Below are 26232 nucleotides of genomic sequence, written 5' to 3' on the forward strand. Positions count from 1 at the left end.
TCTCCAGGAGACGGAGAGAGCTGCAGCTTTCAAAAGGCGAAGAACTGACCCGCACAACACAATGTAAGTGTGCTCAGCTTGCAAGCCTTTAGAAAAGAGTACCTTACCAGACTCCTGTCTTTTCCATTCCATTCACAATACCATTCAAATAGAAGGAGTTTTGGACCACTTCATTTTTCTTCTTGCTAAACACTCTGCAGAGCTCTGAGCAACTTCTAGATCAAGATTGGAAATGTTTTCTATTCTGGCACAGTTTCTCTTTGCAAATCAGAGTGGAAAAACCTTTTTGCTAAGATGTAGGCGACAAGAGAAGCAGAAGACGGAGATACGGAGCTCTCCGAAGCTAAGCGCCAGTCCCAGATGTCCTTTGGCAGAGGACGCGCTCCGGAGAATATGGTGACCGGCACAATGCTCTGTGCGCAAAGAAACTGCTTCTTTGCCTCCGGGAGACAGAGAGAGCGCCCGATTACGAAAGGCGAAGAATTGAGTAGCACAAAACCAGCCTTGTGTATGCAACTTTCAAACTGAGAGGAAACAGTACCTCACCACTCTCCTGCCTTTTCCAGTCACCGTAACATTTAATAGAAGGGGTTTTGGACAACTTTGTTTTGCTTCTTGCTTAACACTCTGCAGAGCTCCGTGCAACTTCTAGAACAAGTTCGGGCACGTTTTCTGTACTGGCACAGTTTCTCTTTGCCACATAGTGTGGAAAAGCTTTTTGATCAAATGTAGGTGACAAGAGAAGCAGAAGACAGAAACACGGAGGTCTCCGAACCTAAGGGCCAATCCTGGGCATCTTTTGGCAGAAGCCGCTTATCCGCAGCGCACCGGGACTAGCAAAATACTCTGTGGGCAAAGAAGCCGCTTCTTCGCCTCCGGGAGACAGAGACAGCTGCAGCATCTGAAAGGCGAAGAACTGAGCTGCACAACACCGAGATAGTGTGCTCAGCTTGTAAACCTTTAGAAAACTGTACCTTACCAGTCACCTGTCTTTTCCATTCCATTCACATTACCGTTTGAATAGAAGGAGTTTTGGACAAATTCATTTTTCTTCTTGCTAAACACTCTGCAGAGCTCCGAGCAACTTCTAGATCAAGATCGGGAATGTTTTCTGTACTGGCACAGTTTCTCTTTGTGAGACAGAGTGGAAAAACATTTTGCTAAGATGTAGATGGCAAGAGAATCAGAAGGCGAAGACACAGAACTCTCTGAAGCTTTGAGCCAGTCCCAGGCGTATTTCGGTAGAAGATGCACTCTGGAGGACATGGTGACCGGCACAATGCTGTTTGCGCGAAGAAGCTGTTTCTTCACCTCCAGGAGATGGAGAGAGTGGCAGCTTCTGCAACGCGAAGAACGAAGACACACAAGATTGTGTCTTGGGATACTGTGTGCAACTTCAAACTGAGAGAAAATAGTACTTTACCACTCTCCTGCCTTTTCCATTCAGATAAATATTCGAATAGAAGGAGTTTTGGACAACTTTTCTTGCTTCTTCCAAAACACTCTGCAGAGCTCCGTGCAAATTCTAGAGCAAGATCCGGGATGTTTTCTGTACTGGCAGAGTTGCTCCTTGCGGGACAGAGTGGAAAAGCATTTTGCTAATATGTAGGCGACAAGAGACGCAGAAGATGGAGATACGCAGCTCTCTGAAGTTAAGCGCTGGTTCCGGGCGTCTTTCGGCATTACATGCACACCAGAGCACACCGCGACCGGCACAATGCTCTGTGTGGTTAGAAGTCGCTCCTTCACCTCAGGGAGACGGAGAGGGCGGGAACTTTTGAAAAGCGAAGAATTGCGCCGCACAAAACCAGGATTGTCTGCGCAGCTTTCAAACAGAGGGGAAACAGTACATTACTACGCTCATGCATTTTCCATTCACATAATCATTTGAATAGAAGGACGTTGGGAAAGTTTTCTTTTGCTTCTTCCAAAACACTCTGGAGAACTTCCGGCAACTTCTAGAACAAGATCCGGCATGTTTTCTGTACTGGCAGAGTTGCTCTCTGCGAGATAAAGTGGAAAAGATTTTTTCTAAGATGTAGGGGACAAGAGAAGCAGAAAACAGAGACATGGAGCTCTCCGAAGCTAATCACCAGTCCCAGGCATGGTTTCAGAAGAAGACGCGTCCCGGAGCACACTGCGACCGGCACAACGCTCTGTGCTAAACACCAACCTCATCCATGGAAACAACACTGATCTGCCCCGATACTTGATGGCAGATTTCAGGAGCCACTTGGCACTGTCAAACTAGCCAGACTTGGCAGGGGTGCCAGCTTGTGTCTGGGAAGCATCCTGCATTTCGTGGAATTTCAGGAGCCAGCCAGCCACTCCCGGCCACAGGCTCCTGAACAACAACCTCGGCATTTCCATGGGAAGAAAAACTCACCTGCCAGAGTTCTTGGTGGCTGATTGTAGAAGCCACTTGGCACTGTCAAACCAGCCCGAGTTGGCACTGGTGCCAGCCTGGGTCTGGGAAGCATCCTGTGTATAGTGGAATTTCAGGAGCCAGCTAGCCAGGCCCGGCCATGGGTCCCCGCAGACCAACCTCGGCCCATTACCCTGGCTAACAATAGTGACCTGCCCTGATACTTGATGGCAGATTGCAGGAGCAACTTGGCACTGTCAAATCAACCCAAGTTTGCACTGGTGCCAGCTTGGGTCTGGAAAGCATACTGCTTATCAAGGAGTTTCAAGAGCCAGCCAGCCACTCCTGGCCGAAGGCCTCTAAACACCAACCTTGGCCATTTTCCCTGGGAAGCAAACCTCAACTGCCCCGGTTCCAGATGGCAGATTGCAGGAGCCACTTGGCACTGTCAAACCTTCCCGAGTTTCAAGTGAGGCAAGCTTGGGTCTGGGAAGTATCCTGTGTATAGTGGAATTTCAGGAGCCAGCCAGCCACAGGCCCAAAACAACAATGTCGGCCCTTTTCCGTGGTAAATTAAACTCATCAGCCCCAGTTCCAGATGGCAGATTGCATGAGCCACTTTAGCACAGTCAAACCAGCATGACTGGCAAGTGGGGCCAGCATGGGTCTGGGAGGCATCCTGCGTAATGCAGACATCGGGACCCAAGTCGGCCATAGGCCCCTGAACACAAACCTCGGCCACTTCCTCGGGAAAAAATACTCCCCAGCCTCGGTCCTTAATGGCAGGTTGCAGGAGACACTTTGCGCTGCCAAACAAGCCTGAGTGTGCACTGGTGGCCATGGGGTCTGAGAAACATCCTGTGTATAGCGGAATTTCAGGAGCCAGCCGGCCACTCCCGGCCACAGGCCGCCGAAGACCAACCTCGGCCATTTTCCCTGGGAAGCAAAACTCACCTGCCCTGGTTCTGGATGGCAGATTGCAGGAGCCACTTGGCACTGTCAAACCAGCCAGACTTGGCACTGGTACCAGCTTGAGTCTGGGAAGCATCCTGTGTATAGCGGAATTTCAGGAGCCAGCTGGCCACTCCCGGCCACAGGCCCCCAAACACCAACCTCGGCCATTTTCTCTTGGAAGAAGAACTCACCTGCCACAGTTCTGGATGGCAGATTTCAGGAGCCACTTGGCACTGCCAAACCAGCCAGACTTGGTACTGGTACCAGCTTGAGTCTGGGAAGCATCCTGTGTATCGTGGAATTTCAGGAGCCAGCCTGCCACTGTGGCAACAGGCCCCTAAACATCAACCTCGGCTATTTTCCTTGGGAAGTAAAACTCACCTGCCCTGGTTCTGGGTGGCAGATTGCAACTTGGCACTGTCAAAACACTCCGAGTTGGCACTGCTGCCAGTTTGTGTCTGGGAAGCATTCTGTGTATTGCACAATTTCAGGAGCCAGCCAGCCACTCCGCGCCACTAGCCCCCGAAGACCAACCTTGGCCCTTTTCTCCAGCAAAGACAATTCACCAGCCCCGTTCCAGATTGCAGATTACAGGAGCCTCCTGGCACTGTCAAACCAGCCCGAGTTGGCACTGGTGCCAGGTTGGGTCGGGGAAGCATCCTGCGTATAGTGGAATTTCAGGCGCATGCTGGCCACTGCGGCAACAGGCCCCCAAACACCAACCTCAGCCCTTTTCCATAGCAAACAAAACTCACCTGCCCGGGTTTGAGATGGAAGATTGCAGGAGCCATGTGGCACTGTCAAACGAGCCCGAGTTGCAAGTGGGGCCAGCTTGGGTCTTGGAAGCATCCTGCGTATCACGGAATTTCAGGAGACAGCCAGCCGCTCCCGGCCACAGGCCCGCAAACACAAACCTCGGCACTTGTCCCTGGCAAATAAAATTCACCATCCCCAGTTCCAGGTGGCAGATTGCAGGAGGCTCTTGGCACAGTCACACCAGCCCAACTTGGCACTGGTGCCAGCATGCGCCTGGGAAGCATCCTGCGTATTGCCCAATTTCAGGAGCCAGCCAGCAACTCCCGGCGACAAACCTCCGAACACAAACCTCGGCCCTTTTCCCTGGAAAACAAATCTCACCTTTCCCGGTTCTTGATGGCAGATTGCAGGAGCCACTTGGCACTGTCAATCCCACCCGAGTTGCCACGGGTGCCAGCTTGGGTTTGGGAAGCATCCTGCATTTCGTGGAATTTCAGGAGCCAGCTGGCCACTCCCAGCCACAGGCTCTCGAAGACCAACCTCGGCCCTTTTCCCTGGGAAACAAAAGTCACCTGCCCCAGTTGTGGGTGGCAGATTGCAGGAACCACTTGGCACTGTCAAACCAGCCCGAGATGCCGCTAGTGCCAGCTCGCGTGTGGGAAGCATCGTGCGTATTGTGGAATTTCAGGACCCAGCCATCCGTTCAAGCCACAGGCCTTTAAAGTCATACCTCGAACATTTTCCCCAGGTTGCAAAACTCTCCTGCCCTGTTCCTGGTGGCAGATTGCAGGAGCCACTTGGCACTGCCAAACCAGACCGACTTGGCACTGGTGCCAACTTGTGACTGGGAAGCATCCCGCGTATTGCGGAATTTCAGGAGCCAGCTGGCCACTGCCGGCCACAGGACCTCAAACAGCAATAACAGCCCTTTTCCCTGGCAAACTAAACTCACCAGCCCCGGTTCCAGATGGCAGATTGCAGGAGCTGCTTTAGCACAGTCAAAACAGCCCGAGTTGCCACTACTGGCAGCATGGGTTTGGGAAGCATCCTGCGTATCGGGGAATTTCAGGAGCCAGCCAGCCACTCCCGGCCACAGTTCCCCGACGGCCAACTTTGGCCATGTACTCTGGCAAACAGCACTGATCTGCCCCGATACTTGATGGCAGATTGCAGGAGCCATATGGCACTGTCAAACCAGCCTGAGTTTCCACTGGTGCCAGCTTGGGTCTGGGAAACATCTTCAGTACTGTGGAACTTCAGGTGACTGCTGGCCACTCTCAGCCACAGGCCCCCAACACAAACCTCAGCACTTGTCCCTGGCAAACAAAACTCACCCGCCACGGTTCGTGAGAGTACATTGCAGGAGCCACTTGGACATGTCAAATCCGCAAACCCGCCCGAGTTGCAAGTGGTGCCAGCCTCGGTCTGGGAGGCATCCTGCGTATGGCCTAATTCAAGGAGACAGCCGGCCACTCCCGGCCACAGGTCCTCAAGCAGCAATGCCGGCCCTTTTGCCTGGCAAACTAAACTCACTAGCACTGGTTCCAGATGACAGATTGCACGAGCCACTTTTAGCACAGTCAAAGCAGCCTGACCGGCAATTGGTGCCAGCTTGGGTCTGGGAGGCATCCAGTATAATGGAGAATTTAAGGACCCAGCCGGCCACTCCCGGCCACAGGTCCCCGAAGAACAACCTCGGCCCTTTACTCTGGGAAACAATACTGACATGCCACGATACTTGACGGCAGATTGCAGGAGACACTTGGCCCTGTCAAACCAGCCAGAGTTGGCACTGGTACCAGCTTGCGCCTGGGAAGCATCATGCGTATTGCAGATTTTCAGGAGCCAGCCGGCCTGCCAGTCCACATGGCTCCGACAACTCGGCCCTTTTCCCTGGCAAACTGAACTCACCACTCCCGGTTACCGCTATCTCCCGGTTACAGATAACAGGAGCCACTTGCAGGTTCAAATCAGCCAGACTTGGTACTGGTGCCAGCTTGTGTCTGGGAAGCATCTTGTGTTTCCTGGAATTTCAGGAGCCAGCCGGCCACTCCCGGCCACAGGTGCCTGAAGACCAACTTTGGCCATTTACTCTTGTAAACAACACTGACCTGCTCCAATACTTGATGGCAGATGGCAGAAGCCATGTGGCACGGTCAAACCAGCCCGAGTTTGCACTGGTGCCAGCTTGGGACTGGAAAGCATCCCGTGTATCGCAGAATTTCAGGAGCCAGCCGGCCACTCCTGGCTACAGGCCCCCAAACACCAACCTCGGCCATTTATCCTGGCAAACTAAACTCACCAGCCCCAGTTCCAGATGGAAGATTTCAGGAGCCACTTGGCACTGTCAAACCAGCCTGAGTTACAAGTGGGGCCAGCTTGGGTCTGGGAAGCATCCTGCATTTCATGGAATTTCAGGAGCCAGCCAGCCACTCCCTGCTACAGGCCCCCAAACACCAACCTCGGCCCTTTACCCCGCCAAACAATACTGACCTGCCCCGCCCCGATACTTGATGGCAGATTGCAGGAGCCACTTGGCACTGGGAAACCAGCCTGTGTTTGCACAGACGCCAGCTTGTGACTGGGTAGCATCCCTTGTATTGCGGAATTTCAGGAGCCAGCCAGCCACCCCCGGCCACAGGCCTCTGAACACCAACGTCGGCTATTTTCCTCGGGGAGCAAAACTCACCTGCCCCGGTTCGTGGCGGCAGATATCAGGAGCCACTTGGCACTGTCAAACAAGCCCGTGTTTGCACTGGTGCCAACTTGGGTCTAGGAAGCATCCTGCGTATCATGGAATTTCAGGAGCCAGCCGGCCATTCCCGGACACAAGCGCCTGAAGACAACCCTCAGCTCTTTTCCCTGGAAAACAAAACACACCTGTCCTGGTGCCTGATGGCAGACTGCAGGACCTACTTGGCAAGGTCAAACAAGCCCGAGTTGGAAGTTGGGCCAGCTTGAGTCTGGGAAGCATCCTGCGTATGGTGGAATTTCAGGAGCTGGCTGGCCACTGCAGCCACAGGTCCCCAAAAACAAACCTTGGCCCTTTTCCATGGCAAAAAAAACTCACCTGCCCTGGTTCTTGATGGAAGATTGCAAGAGCCACTTGGCACTATCAAACCAGCCCGAGTTTCAAGTGGTGCCATCCTCCGTCTGGCAAGCATCCCGCGTATTGCGGAATTTCAGGAGCCAGCCGGCCACTCCTTGCCACAGGCCCCCAAACAGCAATATCGGCCCTTTTCCCTGCCAAACAAATCTCACCTGCCCCAGTTCCAAATGGCAGATTGCAGGAGCCGCTTTAGCACAGTCAAACCAGCTCAAGTTGCCACTGCTGGCAGCTTGGGTTTGGGAAGCATCCTGCATATTGTGGAATTTTAGGAGCCAGCTGGCCACAGGCCCCCAAACACCAACCTCAGTCCTTTTTCCTGGCAAACAAATCTCACCGGCCGCGCTTCTTTGTTGCAGATTGCAGGAGCCACTTTGCACTCTCAAACCAGCCCGACTTGGCACTGGTGCCAGCTTTGGTCTGGGAAGCGTATTACAGAATTTCAGGAGCCAGCAGGCCAATTCCGGCCACAGGCCCCTGAAGACCAACGTCGGCCCTACTTCCTGGGAAACAAAACTCACCTGCTCCAGTTCCAGATGGCAGATTGCAGGAGCCACTTGGCACTGTCAAACCAGCCCGAGTTGGCACTGGTGCCAGCTTGGGTCTTAGAGGCATCCTGCGCAATGTGGAATTTCAGGAGTCGTTGAGGCTCTGAGAACCCTGGAGGAACATGATGCTCACTCCTCAGAGAACCCTGGAGGAACACGACTCTCACATGATCCTCACAATGACTGTAATCCAAGCACTGCAAAAACGGATGCCCAAGAATCCTACAGTCAGAATTCTCTACCTATCATCGCATTTTTAGAAGTCTTAATGTGTTTGAATTGATCGTTGCCACGCACAGCTGTTGAGAACAGCTCAGAACCTGGCCTTAATTAGACATCTGACTGGATGCTTCTAAAGAGAAATCCTGCGCTGATGCCTGTCTGGACTCCCGAGTCAAGTATCAACAAACGTTGATCAAACGTTGATACATCAAACGTATCAACACTGGTCCGAGGAACGCAGAGATCGGAGATGCAAAGATGGACACCTGGGTTTCTGATAAGCCCCTCAAAGCACTAAGGCAAAGGACATGAGAGGCACAATAGACACAGAAGGCATGACAGACAAGTGACACACACCAGGGACTGCTCTGCCCTGAGCACCTCAGCAACGTGAGACTTTTTCTTTATGTGGCCCAACGGACCACTTGTATATCCCTGCTTGCAAAGCTGCTACTCAAAAAGCCCTTGCAGTACCTCTCTTTCATCCCTCTGGTGTCCTAGCCCTCAACTTATCTCTGGGATGTCCTGGGATCAGAATCCATGTCGGCTGCAAAGGAAGGCCACCTCACCCTTGGGGAATTTCCTGCAGTTAGATCAAGTGGCGTGGACCCTTGATCAGCTACAATCAGGAACACCAAACATCACTGCATGATCTTAGCTGCACAACAGCCAAAACCCAACAATTCTGCTACTCACCATTCTCCTAACAATGCCTGGCTCTCCGGGCCCTCCACTTCCGCCGTGCTCAGGCCAACACTATTGTCCCAGGGGACGGCCTGGGTTAAGAAGAAACAAGGGGATTTGGCATTGCTCAAACTTGAGTGGACCCTGGCTCCTCCTCACTAGTTCCCCGACTTACAGCAACTCCTCAGCCGTTCCTCAAGGCTTCCAGGTGACACCTTCAAAATGGAAAATCAAATGGAAAAGCACAAGGCTTCATCACAAAGCCCTGTACCACTCCCCAAGTTCCCACAAGAGCGACAAACCAGGTCTGCTGACCAGTTGGTGAGGGAGTCTCAGCATAACATCAATGCACCATCTACAACACACAAACAAGAATGGATGCTTAGAGTTGCAGCAGGAACACCACTACCCTAAGCACACAAATATATAAATTGGAAGAAAACAACAAAACTCAAAAACAATTCCACCAAAACAAAGCTGCCTCCAATTACCCATAACCACACTCCCTAATATAATAACAATGACCCCATGCCCAATCCCCTTAATGGAACCTCTAAAATCTATGCCAGAAAAACTCCCTAAATTGAAAAAAACTTGTCTCTAAATAATAAGAGCAAAAAAAAGTCTTTTAAACTATAATAAATCATTAACCCAAATACATCAAATCCACAAAAATATAAAACCTTATTGAACATCAGTATACACTAATTTCATCACAACATGTAATACAAAACCTATTACTAACATAACAAAAATCTTCACAAATTTTAACTGTAATAAAACCTAAAAAAACTCACTAAAAATAAAATTTTAAAATTCCATTATAACCTGAAAACTCATACATTCTAAACATGAACTTCCGCCAAAAGAAATATTTCAAAACCCCAAAAATCTCAAATAAAACACTTAAAATAACTACTATAAAACCAAAATACAGTAAACAAATAAACACCTGACCTCAACTACCTAAAATCATCTATAATAACTCTTCTTAAAAACATCTCAACAAATACCAATTACCCCCTCAACAATACACCACCAGCAACAACAAACAGCTCAAAATCCTGTAACTCCCATCCAAAAAATACTCCATAAACTAAAACACCGAAAGAAATCAATGAAACCCACCCAACCTTCAACAACAGGACTACATACCACAAAAAAAAATTTAATAAAAACCACATATAAATGCATCTATTTATTAAACAGCACTGCCACTAAATATATTTACCTGTATGTATAAATGTATACATACTATTTAAATATATTAATTTGAGCAATTAGCCGAAGATAAAATAAAATGTCCTAAAGTGATATTATAATAGGCTATCCTCTATCATCCACATCCAAATCCTCTCTCAACTATATCACCGAACACAAACAACAACAGAAAAAAATCAAGTTTTTACTTGTTTTACCTAACGTCTAATGTATTAGCTAAAATGAAAAACTTGGCCAAAACTGTAATTTGTTCTTCTAAAATTATTCAACTTTACTCCGATACAAAAAACCAAACCACCACCAAAACCCCCATGCTAAAAAGACCCATTCGCAATTCGCTCCGCCCCTGCCGCTGGACGGACGCAGCAATGGAAGGGCACAGACCCGGAGGTCTCACGGCAGAGTGCCAAACGCATCGAGCACTGTTTCCAGAAGGCGGCCACGGTGTTATTCAAAGCTGTGGCTCCCTTACAAAGCAGCACCAACAAAGCCCGCAGACAAAAAGCCTACGCGGCCGGGGCTGGGTCTTTTCCCCTCTCCTCCTTTCAGTGACTTTGGCGAGCACGCTGCGAAGCTGACAAGCCACAAGTGTCCCCCAGTGCCCCTTGCCGGGACTCGCTCCCGGGCTGGCGCCGCTCCGCGGGGCGGGGGGCACCGGGGAGGCCACGGGAGCCCCGGGAGCGGCGGCGCTCGCAGCCCGGGGGCGGCCCCGCGATCCCGGCACCGGACGGAGCGAGGCTCTCGGCAGGCAGGGGCGGCGCGCCCCGGAGACCCCGGCCCGCTCCCCCCTGCCCGGCGGGGCCAGCACCGGGCCCAGGGGGCCCCGAGCCTGGAGCGGACAGAGCAGCCGGCACCGGCAGGGCCAGCGCAGCAGCGCCCGTGCCGCCTCCCCCGCCCTTAGCCGGCCCGCCACAGCTCCCCTCGGCTCCGCACGGCTCGCACCGGCGCGGCTCCGGCACTGCCGCGCCAGCCCAGCCGCGCCAAATTCCCTGTCCTCCTCAGCAACTGCCCAGGCCGTGCCAGGAGCGCTCCCGAGCGGGAACGTTTGTGCCGTCCACGGGCAGAAGCGCCCTCAAATGCAGCGGCACAGCCCGATTGCAGCCCTGCAAACGCTGCGAGAGCTGCAGGTTCCTGCAATTGAACCCCGAAACTGATGCCGGAGGGCGTGCCGCACCTCACTTCAACAAGGGCAAATAAACGTGTTCTCCCCTTCAATTTCAGCCCCTAGAACAGCAGAAAAGAAGGGGCTGTCTTCAGATTATAGTAAAAGAGGGATTTTTTTACCTCAATTCAAACCCTTTAAAAGGAGGGACAACAGGGCTGCCCCCTCAATTTAAACCTTAGGATGATGAAAAATTGGGGGGCTACTCTCAAATCAATCCCATAATATGACAACAATATTTTTCCCCTTCCCCTTAAAATAGAACACAGGATTCCCTGTCACCCTGGAAAAGGCAGGTTTTCCTTCAAGCAATACCCTTAAAACCACAGGTGAAGGGCGACCCCCCCCCCCCCCCACCAGTTCAAACACAGACAGTAATGGAAGAGAACTTGCTTCCCTCAAATTGAGTTTCTTTTGTCCTCATAACCCCCATTTTTTTCCTGGGGGCACCGGGGAGGGATTGACAAGATAAAATTGAAAAGGGAAATGAGAAAAGTCCCCAGTGAAAATCCACACAGGCTGCTGCTTCCCAGCACAAAGCTTTGTCCCTTGGCACCTCCTTGAGGAATGCTCCACATATCCAAGTGCATTTCCAGGTGTTCCCCGAGACCCTGTGAGAAGCTCTCACCGTCTTTCCATAAGACACCCCAGGATCTCCCCATAAACCCCTCTCCTCCAGCAGCTCCAAGCAAAAGGACACAGAGGCAAACTGTCCCCCTAAAACAGCCCCCGGCAAGAGCCAACCCCTCATCATCCTCACAGTCACACCTGGGGCTGTTGCCACTCTCCAACAGTGCTTCTCCCTCTCCAGCACACAGCCCACCTCTCACAGACACAAACCAAACAGAAATCTACTGCGGGTGTTGGCTTTTCGTAGTCCATCTGGTTACCCAATTAAAACACAAACATGCACTGATGGTCATTGAGGGAAAGCTTTCCAGTGGAGAAAACAGTCATTTTGGTAGCACACTTTGATACACCTTCAGAAAAAGCAGAATCAGCACAAACTTCTAAGACCCTTGCTGAGGATTCCATCCCTCCTTGGGACACCCAATGCAGCAGACCTGAAAAAAGGAAGGGAAAAGTCAAGCTCAGAGTGGAAAAAGAGAACATAAATACACCAGCCTTTAAAAAAAGCCTTCACACAGCAATCGTGAGCACCAGTCACATTTCTTCTTTCATTGCTTTTTGTGGTTATATAAATAGAAATAAAAAACCACATTAAATACAAGGAAGAGCTAGGCTTTTACAGGTCTTCATTTGGCGTCTGGATGACAAATGGGGGAAGAAGTAAAATGAGAAAACCCATGACTCTTTGCCTTGTTTGGTCCCAACAATGCTAAGCTAAGGGCTTGTCCTCTAGCATCCCCTGCTAGAGGGGGATCCAAAACACCCATAGTAGAAATAACATTGAAATAATCTTGTCCCCTTCCAGGGTGTGGATGGTCACCTCTCAAACAAGGACAGAGACATGGCAAAGGAGTTTATGATGAGTTCGTTGCCTCTGTCTTCAACACTCACCCCTCCCTTCCCAGTGGAAACCATTGCACTGGTGTACCAAGGGACTGCAAAGTCCTTGAAGAGGGCAAGCCTTGCTCAGCAGAAACCAAAGCACCCTTGTTTGGGGCACAGCATTCCCATACAAACCCAACACATGCCAGCTACTGGGAAGAAAGAAACTGAATCCCAGTCCAAGTTAGAGCAGTGGGAGCACAATGAGCGCTCCTTGGCAAACCCCGATTTATTTAGAGCAGAGGCACAGCAGAAGTCAGTGAGCTGCTAACAAGAAACTCTTCCTGTCCTCAACAGGCAGTTCAGGAGAGCTCCCCAGAGACAGAGGAACTTCAACTCCCTTTGTCTCTGGAGGATCTATCTTCTCAGGCACACATTAGTGGGTGTTTCCAGCTGGGAACAAACGTCCTGGGAGCCATGAGCTTGATGCTGCTGGCACCAGCGCTCTTCCAGGCGCGGCCCTCGCTCCAGGGAACGATGCCTTGCAGCAGGCTGAGCTCCCGTTCTCCCTGCCAGCAGCTTTCTCTGGCCATGTCCATCTTCAGCCACGAGCCGGTTCTGCTGCTCCCGGAGGCAGGCTGGCCTATGAGGGCACAGAGGGGCTGAGTGCTGGCGTGATGCAGGGCTGTGATGTCCCAGGGCTGTGCCGGCCGCAGCACTGTGACATCACCGCGCTGGCGCTGGATAAGCCGGGCCAACGCCCGCGGCCTCCAGTGCAGTCGCGATGGGACGTGCCGGAGCCATGAGTGACGGCGCCGTCCTGGGGATTGTGCTTGTCCTGCTGCTGGCCGCTGGGGCTGTCTGGTGGGCCCTTGGCCACCGGCAACCACCGAGCCGGCGGGCACGGACAGCGCAGAGGAGCGAGCACCCCGGGGTCCGGCCCGGAGGCTCACGCAGGAACCGAGGAGCCCCTGCGGCTCCCAGGCCCTGCAGGCCTCGGGCCACTCGGCGCAAGCGGCCACGTGCTCCCGCCAGCCCCCTGGGCAGGCCCTGCAGCTGCGGCCCCTGCGTGGCTCTGGCCCAGGAGCTGCAGGAGCTGATGCGGCTGCTCTGAGATCCCAAGGGGACACGGGCGCCGCTCTACTCGGGGATGTGGCAGGCGCTGTGGAAACAACTGCAGCAGCTGGTGAAGCTAGGCCACCTGCCCTGCTGTGGCCTGACCAGCTCCTCCCGAAGCCTCCATCCCTTCAAGAGGCTGCTCCCAGCAAGATTCTCCATCCCTGGGAGAGCCTCAAGGCCTGCAAGGATGGCACAGCAGGGGAGAGCCGCCATCCCTGCAAGAACCTCAGGCTGTCAGAGACCCTGCATCCTGCCAGGAGCCTCTGCTATCTCTGACAGCCTCCATCCCTCACAGAGGCTCAGGGAGACCTGTCAGCATTGCGGGCCCGGCTGTGCCAAACAGCGGCGGCGGGGCCGGGCAGGGGCACCCCCAAGCATCCCCTGGGCGGGAGGAAGCCCTAGCACCAGGGAGGCTGCGCAAGGGGGCACGGGGCCATCCCAGGCAGGGCGCAGCGCAGCAGCCCCAGGGCAGCATCAGGCCTGCCGCAGGCACTGATTTTCTCCTCCTCGCAGCCCGATGGCACCCGCGTGCCCATGGAGATCGTGCTGATGGAGAAGGTGGGCTCTGGCTGCTACAACATCATCCAGCTCCTCGACTGGTTCGAGCTGCCTGACAGCTTCGTGCTGGTGCTGGAGCGTCCGGAGGCATGGCAGGATCTCCTGCAGTTCCTGCTGGAGCAGGAGTTCCTGTGCAAGATGGCGCGCTGGCTTTTCGTCCAGGTGCTGGAGGCCGTGCGGCACTGCACCACCTGCGGTGTCCTGCACCGGGACATCAAGCCAGAGAACCTCCTCGTGGACCCGGAGAGCGGCGACCTGAAGCTCATCGACTTCGACTGCGGCACCTTCCTCCAGGAGCGGGCCTACACGCGGTTTGCCGGTGAGCCCAGGGCCCGGGCCCTGCTCCCAGTGCCAGGCACGGCAGGGCCCCACTCCCTGCTGGGCTGCGGGCTGCGGCCTTCAGCCAGCTGCCCTTTGGCCCGGGGCAGACGCCGTGCCCCGGGAGCCGGCTGCCGGCCCTGCCCACAGAGGGGGGCGCCAAAAGCTGGCTCCGGGCCTCCTTGCTCGGCAGGCCAGCAAGGGCCCGGGCCGCTCCTCTGGCCTTCTCTGCCTCGGAGAATGGTTCCTTGGCTTTGGCCAGCTGGCTGGGGGACGCAGGGTGGCCTCGGGGGGGAAGCTGTGGCCGTGGGTGCAGCCCCTGCCTCAGCCAGGAGCCTGGCGCCGGGCTCTGGAAGGCAGCAGCCCGCGCCTGGACAGCACCGCCTGTCTCCCCTAGGAACGCACGCCTACAGCCCGCCCGAGTGGATCTGTCTGGGCTGCTACCACGGCCACGCGGCGACCGTCTGGTCCCTGGGCGTGCTGCTGTACGTCATGGTCTGTGGGACCCTCCCCTTCGAGGATGACCATGCCAACGTGCTGGGGCAGCTCTTCTTCTGGCAGCAGGTCTCTCCAGGTTGGTCTCCGGCCCCAACAAGGCGGCTTTGGCAGCAGGTGGCGCGCAGCCCGGCGCGGCCCTCACGCAGCTCCGCGCACCGTCCATCTGCCCCCAGGGCCGGCCACGGGAGGTGGCCCGTGCCCACGGGGTCAGCGTGGCCCGTGCGGCCCAAGGAGGCGGCCGTGTCCCGCCGTGCCGCTCTCTTCCCGCGGGGTAGAGTGGCTCGGGAGGCCGCCGCAGCCCCGAGCACACGCAGCGCGGCTGGGCCCTGCGGGCGCCGGGGGCAGCTGGGCAGGAGCCTTCTGCCAGTGACCGGCGCTGTCTGCCTTCTCTCCCCAGAGTGCCAGCACCTGATCCGCTGCTGTTTGGCCAAGAACCCCGCGGACAGGCCGGAGCTGGAGGAGATCTTGCGCCACCCCTGGGTGCAGGGCAGGCGTTTTTGATGCCTTGCTGGAGCCTCTGCAGCACCCACTTACAGAATCCCATGCAGGACTGAGGACCCGAGAAATAAAACAACAACAAACCCATTGCGGCGTGTCAAGTCTGGTCCCTGTCAGCAACTTCAGCTAAAGAAACCTCTTGGGAAAAGGGGAAATCAGAGGGCTCCCTTCAGCCTTTGTCAAGCTTTCCATGCCTTTCCTCCAGGCTGCTACTTTTGTGTCTCCAAGCACAAGCTGTAGTGCGGGTAGGAGGGGTTTGACCGAGCCAAGAAATGCAACAGTGAAACAACAGCTGCCCTTTGAAAGTGACAAGGGCTTCTTGGTGTGTCTCCTGAAGTGACACAAGGGTCCCTGTGTGCATTGCAAGGATCAGCGTGTATCAGGGACAGAGATGCCTCCTCTCCAAAGCTCTGAGAAGAACCAGAAGCAGCAGAACGTCATTTCACATTGAGCCCGGTGAACTCTTCCTCTTTCTTTCCCTCCCATCGGCAGCAGGCAAATGCTCACCGGGCCTCGTGGCTCATGCCAGAGCCTTCTTCCTCCCCAGAAAAACTCCTCCCAGCAAGGGAGGAGCCTCCCACAGCCCAGGGCTCTCCAGCTCAGCCCCGCTAGAGCCAGGCTGCCGTCTGAGCCCCACGTGCCCTGGGCCAAGCAGGGATTGGGGGCCCTCTTGGCCACAGCCACCACAAATAAATTGGATGCTCAAACCTCTGACAAGAGGAAAAGGGCCAGCAAAGCCTCAGCTTGGAGCATGAAGAGAGCAGATTTCAGACTGCTCAGGGAGCTGCAAAGCGCCACCAAATCGCTGTGCTCTTTGCAAGGCTCTTCCCAGCTTGAAGCAGCACCGCGCAAATTACAGCCTTGCAAGGACTAAAGCCCTGGAGAGATGTCTCGCACAGCAAAATGTGCCAGGATAAAATCATGGCCTTCATGTTCCTTCCTCATCAATCCCACTGTATTGTTATGTTAAATGTCTTGGACATAGAGTGGCCATGTACTTCCCTCCTGCCACATTTCACTGCGTGAGGGCTACTTAGTTTGGGCTCTGCAGAAACAAAGGGATATGAGTGCTTTTAGCTTGTCCAGACCTGTCTTAGGAGTGATTTCAGAACAAGTGGTTGAAGTGTTCCCTTGTGTGGAGAAGTGATTCCAAATGTGATATGACTATTCTTTTGGGATGACTGGCCTTCCTGTTCCTCTTCCTCTTCTCTTAGCCAAAAAGCTAAGAAAGGCTATCTCCACAACTGAAACAGATGACAACACTCCTCCACTGTGTTTGACAAGATGTTTTTTGTATTTCCTGCTCCCTCTGAAGGGGCTTTTCAAGGAAAAGAAATAATTTAACAGACTATTATTATTATTATTATTATTATTATTATTATTATTATTATTATTATTATTATTATTATTAACTGAGACAGAATTATTAGAGGAAGAAGGATGGACTCAGTAAAGTTCTGATTTAAATCAGAAAATTAATTCCCAGTCTATTTTCCAGTACACAATTTTAGACCCAGCTATTATTTTTCTGGCAGAATAGCAGTGACTTGAAAAAATGTTGATTTCACATACATGTATTTTATGTCAATCCCTCACTATTTGAAGGGAGACTGGACAGGTGAGCTGGTTTGCTGGGGGGCTCTGTAGTGGTGCAGAACCCATTCCCTGACCCTCAGCTGTCCAGTGCTGCCCTGTGTGGGGGCTGCCTGGCTGCCCAGTGATACAGCAAGAACATTTAGCAAGGAGTAAGGCTAAAGAGAAGTAGAGATACAGGAACAGCACAAAAAATAACCTGTTTCTTCAATCACAAATACCTTCAGTGGGTGTGATGAATTTTGCTTATTTTGGCATTGTACTTTTCTGGTGCCATTAGACTTTTTGTGGCTAAGACCACAATATATTTAAGGAATTGGAGTTACTAGAAAAGGCATTACACAAATGTATGACTGGTACCACTGAAATCAATACACTGAGTCATAATCTTACAATAGCTTATAGATATTTGTGCTTCTCTTTGTCAGGTTCAGAGAGTTCAACTTGAGCAACAGGTGTATGGGAAAAAAAAGATCCTATGCCTCATAATCATATAGGATTATGGGAAACTCTTTGACAAAGAAACACAATATTTATGCTGCTTTTTTCATTGTTTTATTCCATCTAACTAAAGAAATTCACATGGTTTGTAGTGAATATTTTTAAAAGGTAAAAGTACAATTCTTTCAGTACTGACTAAAATTTCCTAATGTTGCATAAAAAATAGGTTGCTCAAATAGATTGCTCTTTTCTCTGCTTTGGTAAATCTTTGAAATGGAATATATATGGCTATGGTTTTTGCATTAAAATGGAGATACATATGTAGATCTATATATGCTCAATCTGCTGGAACAGCTTTCAAAGAAAATTGTGCCTGTTCTTGTTTAAATATAAAAATTGAATTATGTTTCCTTTTGATTTGAAGAAATTAGTGCTGCTCCAGTTGTCATAGAAACTGCAAATTAGAACAGTGTGTTGAAGATAACCATCAGTAGAAATTCTGAATATTGAATAGAGTTTTGTTAAGTTTCTACCTGAATCTGTCAAATGCAGCAGCAGCAAGTTGATTGTTACTTAAGGCTTAATGGCAGCAATGGTTACTACTTAAGTAAAAGGCTACTCTGCATTTTCTGTCTACTTTCTATCAAACAAATACTGAATTATGTTTTCTGCCATTGAAAAAATCACTCTGATTTGTAACAGAGTACAGTTTATGCCTTCCAAAGCAGAGAAAGATAGAAGTTGAAGATATTCTTCTACAGTTAGATGAAAATATTTGTTATAAGGATATGGCCTTATCTTTATATCTGAAGTATAGAAATTGGGGTTTAAAATTCTATACTGAGTATCTACATAGACTCCAAAAATGTACTAGCTGTCTGTAAAATATGCAAACAAGAATATTATCAGATCTGTAGCTCTAAATAATACAATTACAGACACTGATGAAGTAATTGGGTATGAAATTAGTAATTATATTATTGTGTGGAATTGTCTGATCTGATTTGCATGCTTTTCTGTTAAGAATTATGCATGTGAATCAAGCATGGTAAATAATTCACACTTTATCCTATAGCTAGTTATTGTAACCTCATTTTTCTTGGTCTGCACTTGGCAGAAGTGCAGTATTTCCCTGAAATGAGCAATTTTTCAATAGCAATTACCTATATCAAGGAATAAGGTCTGATTTTCAAGCTTTTCAATGTATAGCAACTACCATTCAATATCTGAAAAGTGTTAGTTAATTCTAATTTGTCAAACAAACCTCCTTCTTTTTCTCCTTTTCTCACCTGATTAAAATTGTGCTTGGGTATAGAGTATTGGTGTGAGAACATGCTTTAAAAACAGACTTTCTGCATGTTTTTATTATGCTCCGCTTGCCTCTAAATCACAGCCTTTGTTGTCTTGGAGTCAAAATAATTGATAGTGGGGAGTGGAAGTAAAGATCAGCAGCTTGGTTATTTGCCACAGGAAGTAAATGAAAATTAGTAAGGTGAAAATTAGTACTGGGAAGATGTTTTCATGGGTTTAACAGCAGAATTTGGCTCCAGGTAAATAATTAGATACCAGTGGGGCTCATGGTATTTTAAGACATCTACTGCTGTAGATTGGGCAATTACTGGCATCCAGTGATATTGCAGAAACCACAGCGAATCTATTAATAAGGCATAGGTTTGGCTACTGAGGCTTGCCAAGAAAAGAGAAATCTGAATGAGGCAGTGCACTAGCAAAGTGAAGGGAAGTGTGTGCAAGGCTTCTCCATGTGTATGTTTGCTATTCCCATCAGAATCTTGTGCCAGAACTAAAGGAATGCTAGATATTTCATAAAGGATCATATATCTGTTCCCTAAGGCTTAAAATGTGGAGACCAGACAGCCTTTTGGGAGCCTCAGTGCGCAAGGTCCTTAAACTTTTGAAAGCAGTCACAGAAATTTGGATTGCTCTCTAGAGTACTGTCAACATTTAATAACAAGGAATTTCAAAATAGAATTTGGTGGCAGGCAAGTGAGTATCACAATGTTAATTTGATAGTCTATGAAAGGAGCACTGTATAATCTTTCCATTTTGGAATTCTGTATTTATTGATTTATATGCCAGAAAGGATATGTATTCCCACAAGCTGTAGGATTTTTAAAAGACAGCAGATACAGTTGCAATAATTTTCTGAATTCACAATGAAAAATGTTTAACGCTATTCTTATGGGATTTCTCTGCTGGGAGAGGTATTTCAAGGAGAATCAGCATTCAAACAAAATCAACATTTTCTTGATTAAATGCATGGTAGCTTTAAAGAGAAATAAGGATTAAAAAAAATCAAAAAACTTAAAAAAAGGGAAAGTTTTGAAATAACTTTCTAATCTCAAAGAAGAGAGGAAGGAATTGTCCCAGTGAAATCTTCAATTTTGCTGTTGTAGTTCAAAGAATGAAGAGACCAAAGAGCTCTTTACTGTGTATCAAAGGATTGACAGCTTGGAGTTCAGACAGAGCTCTAAATTCTGATCTAAGATTAATAAATATGCAAATGCTCAATCTTGAATAAAAACCTTATAGAATCCAATCTTTAGCTTATGAAATTGAATGTTTGTTTGAAATGACTGGTGTATTTCAGCTTAATAAAGTGTCACATTGTAAAATTTGTCGAACTCAGACCACGTCAGGCTGCTGCAATCAGAAGATATTTCAGCAAACTCCAAGTCACAAATACATGCTCTTCTTGAGACAGGGAACCATTTGGAATATCAAGTGGAAAAAGAGGAGGTCAAAAAGGTGCAAAGTGCCACTTATAGTTATTTATGGCACATGATATTTTTGAAGCCGTGGTTGGCCACAGCTGTGGTCTCACTTATTTCTCTTCATAAGTACTGCAGGTCACTCCTTCATGTTCTGAACAAGAAAAGAATGGGACTTAGCATTTGCTAAATGCTCTAGAACTGCAAATGGCTTTTCAAATGCTACACTGAGTCGCACCAATTCCCTGTAATGTCAAGTATTTGTTTATTATGACCTCATTTTTTGCTAGTGGGTTCAGTCACTCTTCAAGGGAGAATGACCTGGCCAACATCACAGTGAGACAGGCTTAGCAGCTGGTCTGCAGGCCAAACAACTGAGCTAACAGAAGAAGAAATTGATAAAATATGGGTTTATCCATAGCAAGGAAGAAAGCAAGGCTGTTAGCATGGAAACCAATAAAACAGACACACAAGGGATATTTGCAATTAGAGGATAGGTGCCTTAGTGAGCAGCATAAGTGGCTTAATAATTTATTGTAAACTCTTGCCAATGAATTCTTGACATTAATTGCTTTGTACCAATAAAATACAATAAGCTATTTCTTTGTCCAATTAATATAATGAACTGCTTTGATGTAACTAATGACTTAAGATCACGCTTTGTTAGGAGTATAAAACTTAAGGACAGCTTGTAATAAAAGAGAATCCATTGCTGTGGCTGCACAAGTGTGTGTGGTTGTCCTGTGTCCATCCCTACAGCAACAAGGAGAGTGCCAATTTTCAACTCACCTTTGCTAGGATGATGCTCAAAGCTATATAAAATGGGGATGTCTTTTATACCATAAAAATCTTGTGCAAAATAACATGGAAACTTAATCTGCCTTTTACACTTACCTTAAAATAAAGTATCTGATATCAGTCATCCATAACTAAATGTGGTGGGTTTTGCTTTTGAATAAAAATGGTTCTATTTTTGAAGAAAGATGTCATGTATTTTGAAAATATCTCCAAGCATTTTGTTGTCATAGCTGTTTAGCTTAAAAATAGACATTTCATTACCAGATTTTATCAACTCTCCAGGCTGCAGTCAGGAAGTTCAGCAGAATGCAACTGACAATTACAAGTAGTTTTTCTGGAGGGAATGTACTCTACCTGTGGGCTTCATTTCAAGGTGTCATTCAACGAATTTCTTTAAATTTATGAAGTGTTTTAATAGTTTATGCCCTGGTTTTCTCCAAGCTTGCACTCTTTCCTGTAATATAGGGGCAAGATGAAGTATTTTGAGTATGGAACATGCACAGTGCAAGAAGATTTTTGTAAATCTTAAAATGTTAACAAGATGATTATGAAATGTTTTTTGGTGTTGTTTTTTTTTTTGTTTGGGATTCCCATAGAACAGAAGATCTAACTCCTTCTATCATTTTCAGAGGGAGGAAAATCTTTACTTTCAATCTTCCCACTTTAGTACAGTGGGCTCTTGTTCAAGATTTGGAGAGGTTTTATTTGAAATTTTATGAAAGCTCACAATGTTTCTCAAAGTTCTTCATGTAGGTTTTATTATTAATGCATGTCTAATACTTTGTATATGTTGTGTTTTTATGAAGTCACTGGAGGGAAAAGATGTATACACTGTCAGTGATAGTCTGCCATGTTTACATTTGAATTTGTATCTTGAAAGGGAGGGCAAAGGGTGAAAAATCAATTTGTGGACCTTTTCACTGAGAAAATACTGCAGAGAAATGATTTCACTGTAGTCCATTGCTTATGAAGAGAAGTAGCTTAAAGAAATCTTTACAACCAAGGGAATCTTAAACCCAGTAAAGAAGGAAGCTGTGAAGCCATCCCTAGGTTAGAAAGGGAGGTTTCTAAAATTGGATTATTATTTAAACAAGTCTGCTTTAAGTCAGCAGTTGGATACTTCTTCCGAGTTCATGCATTTTGGATAAAAAATGTAAAAATTGTCCCTCCTCATTGACCTAACTGCTGATGTTGTAGGTTTGAGGTTTTTTCTATCTTCCCATTTTATATTTTTAGAATTCCATTGAGACCTTGCTGATCAACACTCAAAACACCTGAGCAGTATCAGTTTTGCCCTAACAGATCTGCAGAAATGAGTTTTGTCCTAAAGTATGGATACCTCTCCAGTATGTTTTATGCTTATGGCATTACCTATGGTGGGAGGTATGGAAAGGGCATTGCTATCCAGGGATTCTCCAGGTGGGATGGAATGAATGGATGCTTGGCTAAGGACAGGCACTGTAGCTGCGTCAAGCCAGATCAGGCCCTTCAGAACAGAGAACACCCAGCTGTAACACACATGTGAGGCACAGAAATGTTCTGGGTGTGACTTGTCCAGTTGAAATTTGCATAGGTAATATCTGCAGACAGAGCTTGAAGTTCCCTCTCCTACTTTTTCCTTCTCCTTCCACTGCCATTAAAGCTAGAAAGCCCTTTCTGACCTTTTCCAAATATAATCCAGGTTACATTTAGTCTGGGTAATTTCATCTATGTTGGTCTATGTCCTCCCTCTCTTTTCTTTTTTTTTCCTCTCTTTTTTCTTTTTTTTTCCTTTTTTTTCTTTCTTTTTTTTTCTTTTCAGTTTATTTTATTTAAAGGAAACCTTTTTTTAAATTCCAGTTTTATAGGGAAATCTCCTGTAACTGCCTAATGACACTTCCCAGCTGATTTCCAATGCAACTTTCAGTTTCTGTTACTGTCACACCTATTCTTTGAAGGTAACACAATGGTTGAAGATAAGCTTGTTTTAAGAAACAGCATTTTTGTTGACATCTTTTTTGCCTTTTTTGATATTGCAAAAACATGCACCAATGTTTTAGCAAATATTGAGTTCCTGTTAAAAAATATTCTGTCTTCTTCACTCCAGAAATACACATAAGAAACACCACACAGCTGCCTATGTGCTCCATGGAGAGATCATTTGAGCTCTGTTAGTTTGAAAATAATTGGTTAGAAACAAGGCTGGCTTTCTGCTTGTCTTTCCTTGATCTCTAAGGAAAAAATTGTGTATACAGAGAAGCATTTTCAATTATAAATTATTTCAGGTTTTCAACTGCCTGGTTTGATATTTGATATCCTGTCATGATTCAAAGATGAGAGGATTAGGTTAGCAAACCTTTCTTTTAGCAGCAGGTAAGCAGATAGGCAGTACAGTAAAGTAAGATGATTACTGCAACTTAAGTAGGATTTTGTATTGGGTGAAATGATTTTTTCACATTTACTCAATTTGAGAAGCAGATCAGAAAAACAGGAGACAAATATTAGGATTTTTCTGTTTATTTTATTGTCAAGGGAGAAACTGTTCCTTGTCAAAGTTGGAAAAAACCTTTTTCTTCCACTTATGCATTTGAAATTTAACATGGATTTTGAATAAATAGGCATGCAAATGCTTTATCATAAGTAGAAAACTTGTGAAAATACAATCCTAAGCCCATATTTTCAGTGTGCTAACCTAAATGACACAATATAAATAAAAACTGAAATATTCCCTATAGTTGAGTGGATAAGAGACACCCAATAGTCTTACAGTAGGGCACAAAATTTGCAGAGACTTTGGGACAAAGCCAAACCTCCACAGATGATGTTCATGGAGACTGTCTATTAAGAGACTAAACCAGTTGGGTTAGACTATTTCCAGTATGGTAAAGGGAATGAGAGATTGGGGAGGAAATGGTGGAAATGGCTCTGAGCATGAAGAAATAAGGAAGAGAACTCAAGCTTAACCAATGGTCACTCTCACCCCTTGAAAAGTCCTTGTTGTAGAATGTGAGCACACTGCCTGGAGAAGAGGTGCCATGAGAATTGTGGACCTGAGTTGTAAAGAGAGTGTCCTTGACTTGATCTAGATATGTTCAGAATATTTCCTGTGAACTTTTTTCTTCTTTTCCTGCAGCCTCTTAATGAAAAATGTTAATATTAAGATTTTAACAATTTTCTTTTTTAATATATTATTAATTGAAAATTCATATTCACAGTACCCCAACATCCAGAGGTTCTCTGATTCAATGACAGTCAAATCTTTTTTTAATGTGATTATGACATCAATTTTTCTATAAGTATTAAAAACTTTGATTGCAAGTGGGAATGTTTCAGAACATGTATTTTTTTGTTATTTGGGTTTTTTGAAAAGAAACATTTCCTGTTCATTCACACAAAGCAGTGTCAACAATACTGTCAGTAAGAAACATTCCTCTGCATTAAAATGAAATTTTAACTTAAATAGACAGTGGGTGACTGAGAACTGGCACAGGTTACCTCAAGAGGTTGTGGAGTCTCCATCTTTGAAGATAATCCAAAGCTAGACATGGTGCTGTGCAGCCTTTTCCAGGTGGCCCTGCTTGAGCAAACGGGTGACAACACGATTTCCAGAGGCTCTCCCCACCTCAGGCATTCAGTGATTCCATGGAAAGTAAATTAATTGGTCACCATTGTTTCAGAGCACTCAAAGCAACAATGCCCAAGTTCACACTGACCCTGCAGTATAGTTCTTCTCTCTACTTTTGACAGCCTCTGAGAGGTTTTGTATTCCCTTTTGTTTGTGTCCATGTTTCTATATGCCCCTATTCTAAATTTCCTTTATATCAAATTTTCTTTTAATTTTTTTTTTCTTTTCTGTAGGGGGATAGAACATAAGTAAATAAAGGTAGTATAGAAAGTGTGAAATTCTAGCAATATAGAACCTTTGCACTATAATGACAACACTTTTCTGTTTTTTTATTTGCTTGGTTTTAATTGAAATGTATTTGTTGTGTTGTTCTGACTGAAGGAAGTCTTGTGGCTCTTCTCTGATAAGAACTTTAAACACTTCATGCTGACAAACCAGTCCCATCCTTGCAAATTTCATTATTGGCTGTGAAGACTTCCAAGGTTTGTTGCTTAAGCTCACTGAGAATGAACGACAGAGTTTAAGGATGTTAAATGTGGGATCAATCCGTCCCAATAGGCAGATAAAGACTGATACAGTGTAGCAATCTCACTACAAGAAGTGAAATGTGATTTAATGTAAATCCCTTTCTTCTTTTTTTCTGTGGTGGTCTTGTTGTTGACTTTCTTCTTCTTTTAACTTACAAAAACTCTAATAAAGCTTGCTATTGAATAATAAATGAAAATAACTAGTATCAAAGTTTGTCAAAATTACAGCCTCCATTCTAGGCTTGGTGCCCCTTCTAATAATTGAAAATAATATCAGACTTTCCACCTATAGTGAGAAAAAGCAAAAATAATATGCATATAAAAAGCAAAATTAATTATGCTTTTTATATTACCATAGTTTTATTGTTATATCTGTATAAACTTGTTGGTCTTAGAACTAAAATGAATTTGTTTATATTTTCCTTCTATTTATTTCAATAAATTGTGAAACCTGAGCCTAATCAGCCATCAGGCTTCAGTTCAACTGCATTTAATTTCTTGAGCAGAGCAAGCACCCTATGATATCTGATAGGCCAAAATAGACATTTTATTAGTTTACATTTTGAATGTAGAGAGGATAAATAATTATAAATGCACTACAGTATGAAATGTCTAACAAAAAGGGTAGTTTCATGAAAAATATTGGAAGAGGCAATCTAATATATTTGCAAATGTATTTCAAGAACTGGATTTGGTTTTGTGTGCTTTAAAGGGGTGAGGAGTTGAAAGAGAAAGCTGTAAGAATTGTTCCATACTTGCTTCCTTTTCCTTCTACTTGAGTAATGAAAACAGAACATATTCAGATTTGAAGAATATGTTTTGACAATTATATAAATGCAACCAATATAAGGGAAAACTTGTCTCTGAGAAACAAGCTTCTGTTTCTTTTCCTCAAACCGCTCTGCATACTGGCACAATACAAAAGATGAGATTATTTGTTCCAGAAAATGTACAGAAGAGTTTTTGCGATCAAATCTGTGCAAAACATATTATTTTAAGATAAATATATCAGATAGCTTACTCTGCTGGCCTTTATAGCTTTTAATAATTTTATATCCATCTGCCTGTTCCAACTTCTA

The 26232-nt window shown here is 47.0% G+C and overlaps 1 protein-coding gene across 1 annotated transcript; it reads left to right on the top strand.

Moving 5' to 3' along the window:
- Positions 1-13620: 13620 nt before the first annotated feature.
- On the top strand, positions 13621-15464 carry LOC136557538 (serine/threonine-protein kinase pim-1-like). Its single transcript, XM_066551523.1, has 4 exons — positions 13621-13656; positions 14103-14466; positions 14863-15039; positions 15361-15464. Exons 1-4 carry the CDS (start codon positions 13621-13623, stop codon positions 15462-15464), a joined length of 681 nt encoding a protein of 226 aa, XP_066407620.1.
- The last annotated feature ends 10768 nt before the right edge of the window (positions 15465-26232 follow it).

The sequence above is a fragment of the Molothrus aeneus genome, chromosome 6, assembly GCF_037042795.1.
Source record: "Molothrus aeneus isolate 106 chromosome 6, BPBGC_Maene_1.0, whole genome shotgun sequence".
Taxonomy (NCBI): Eukaryota; Metazoa; Chordata; class Aves; order Passeriformes; family Icteridae; genus Molothrus; species Molothrus aeneus.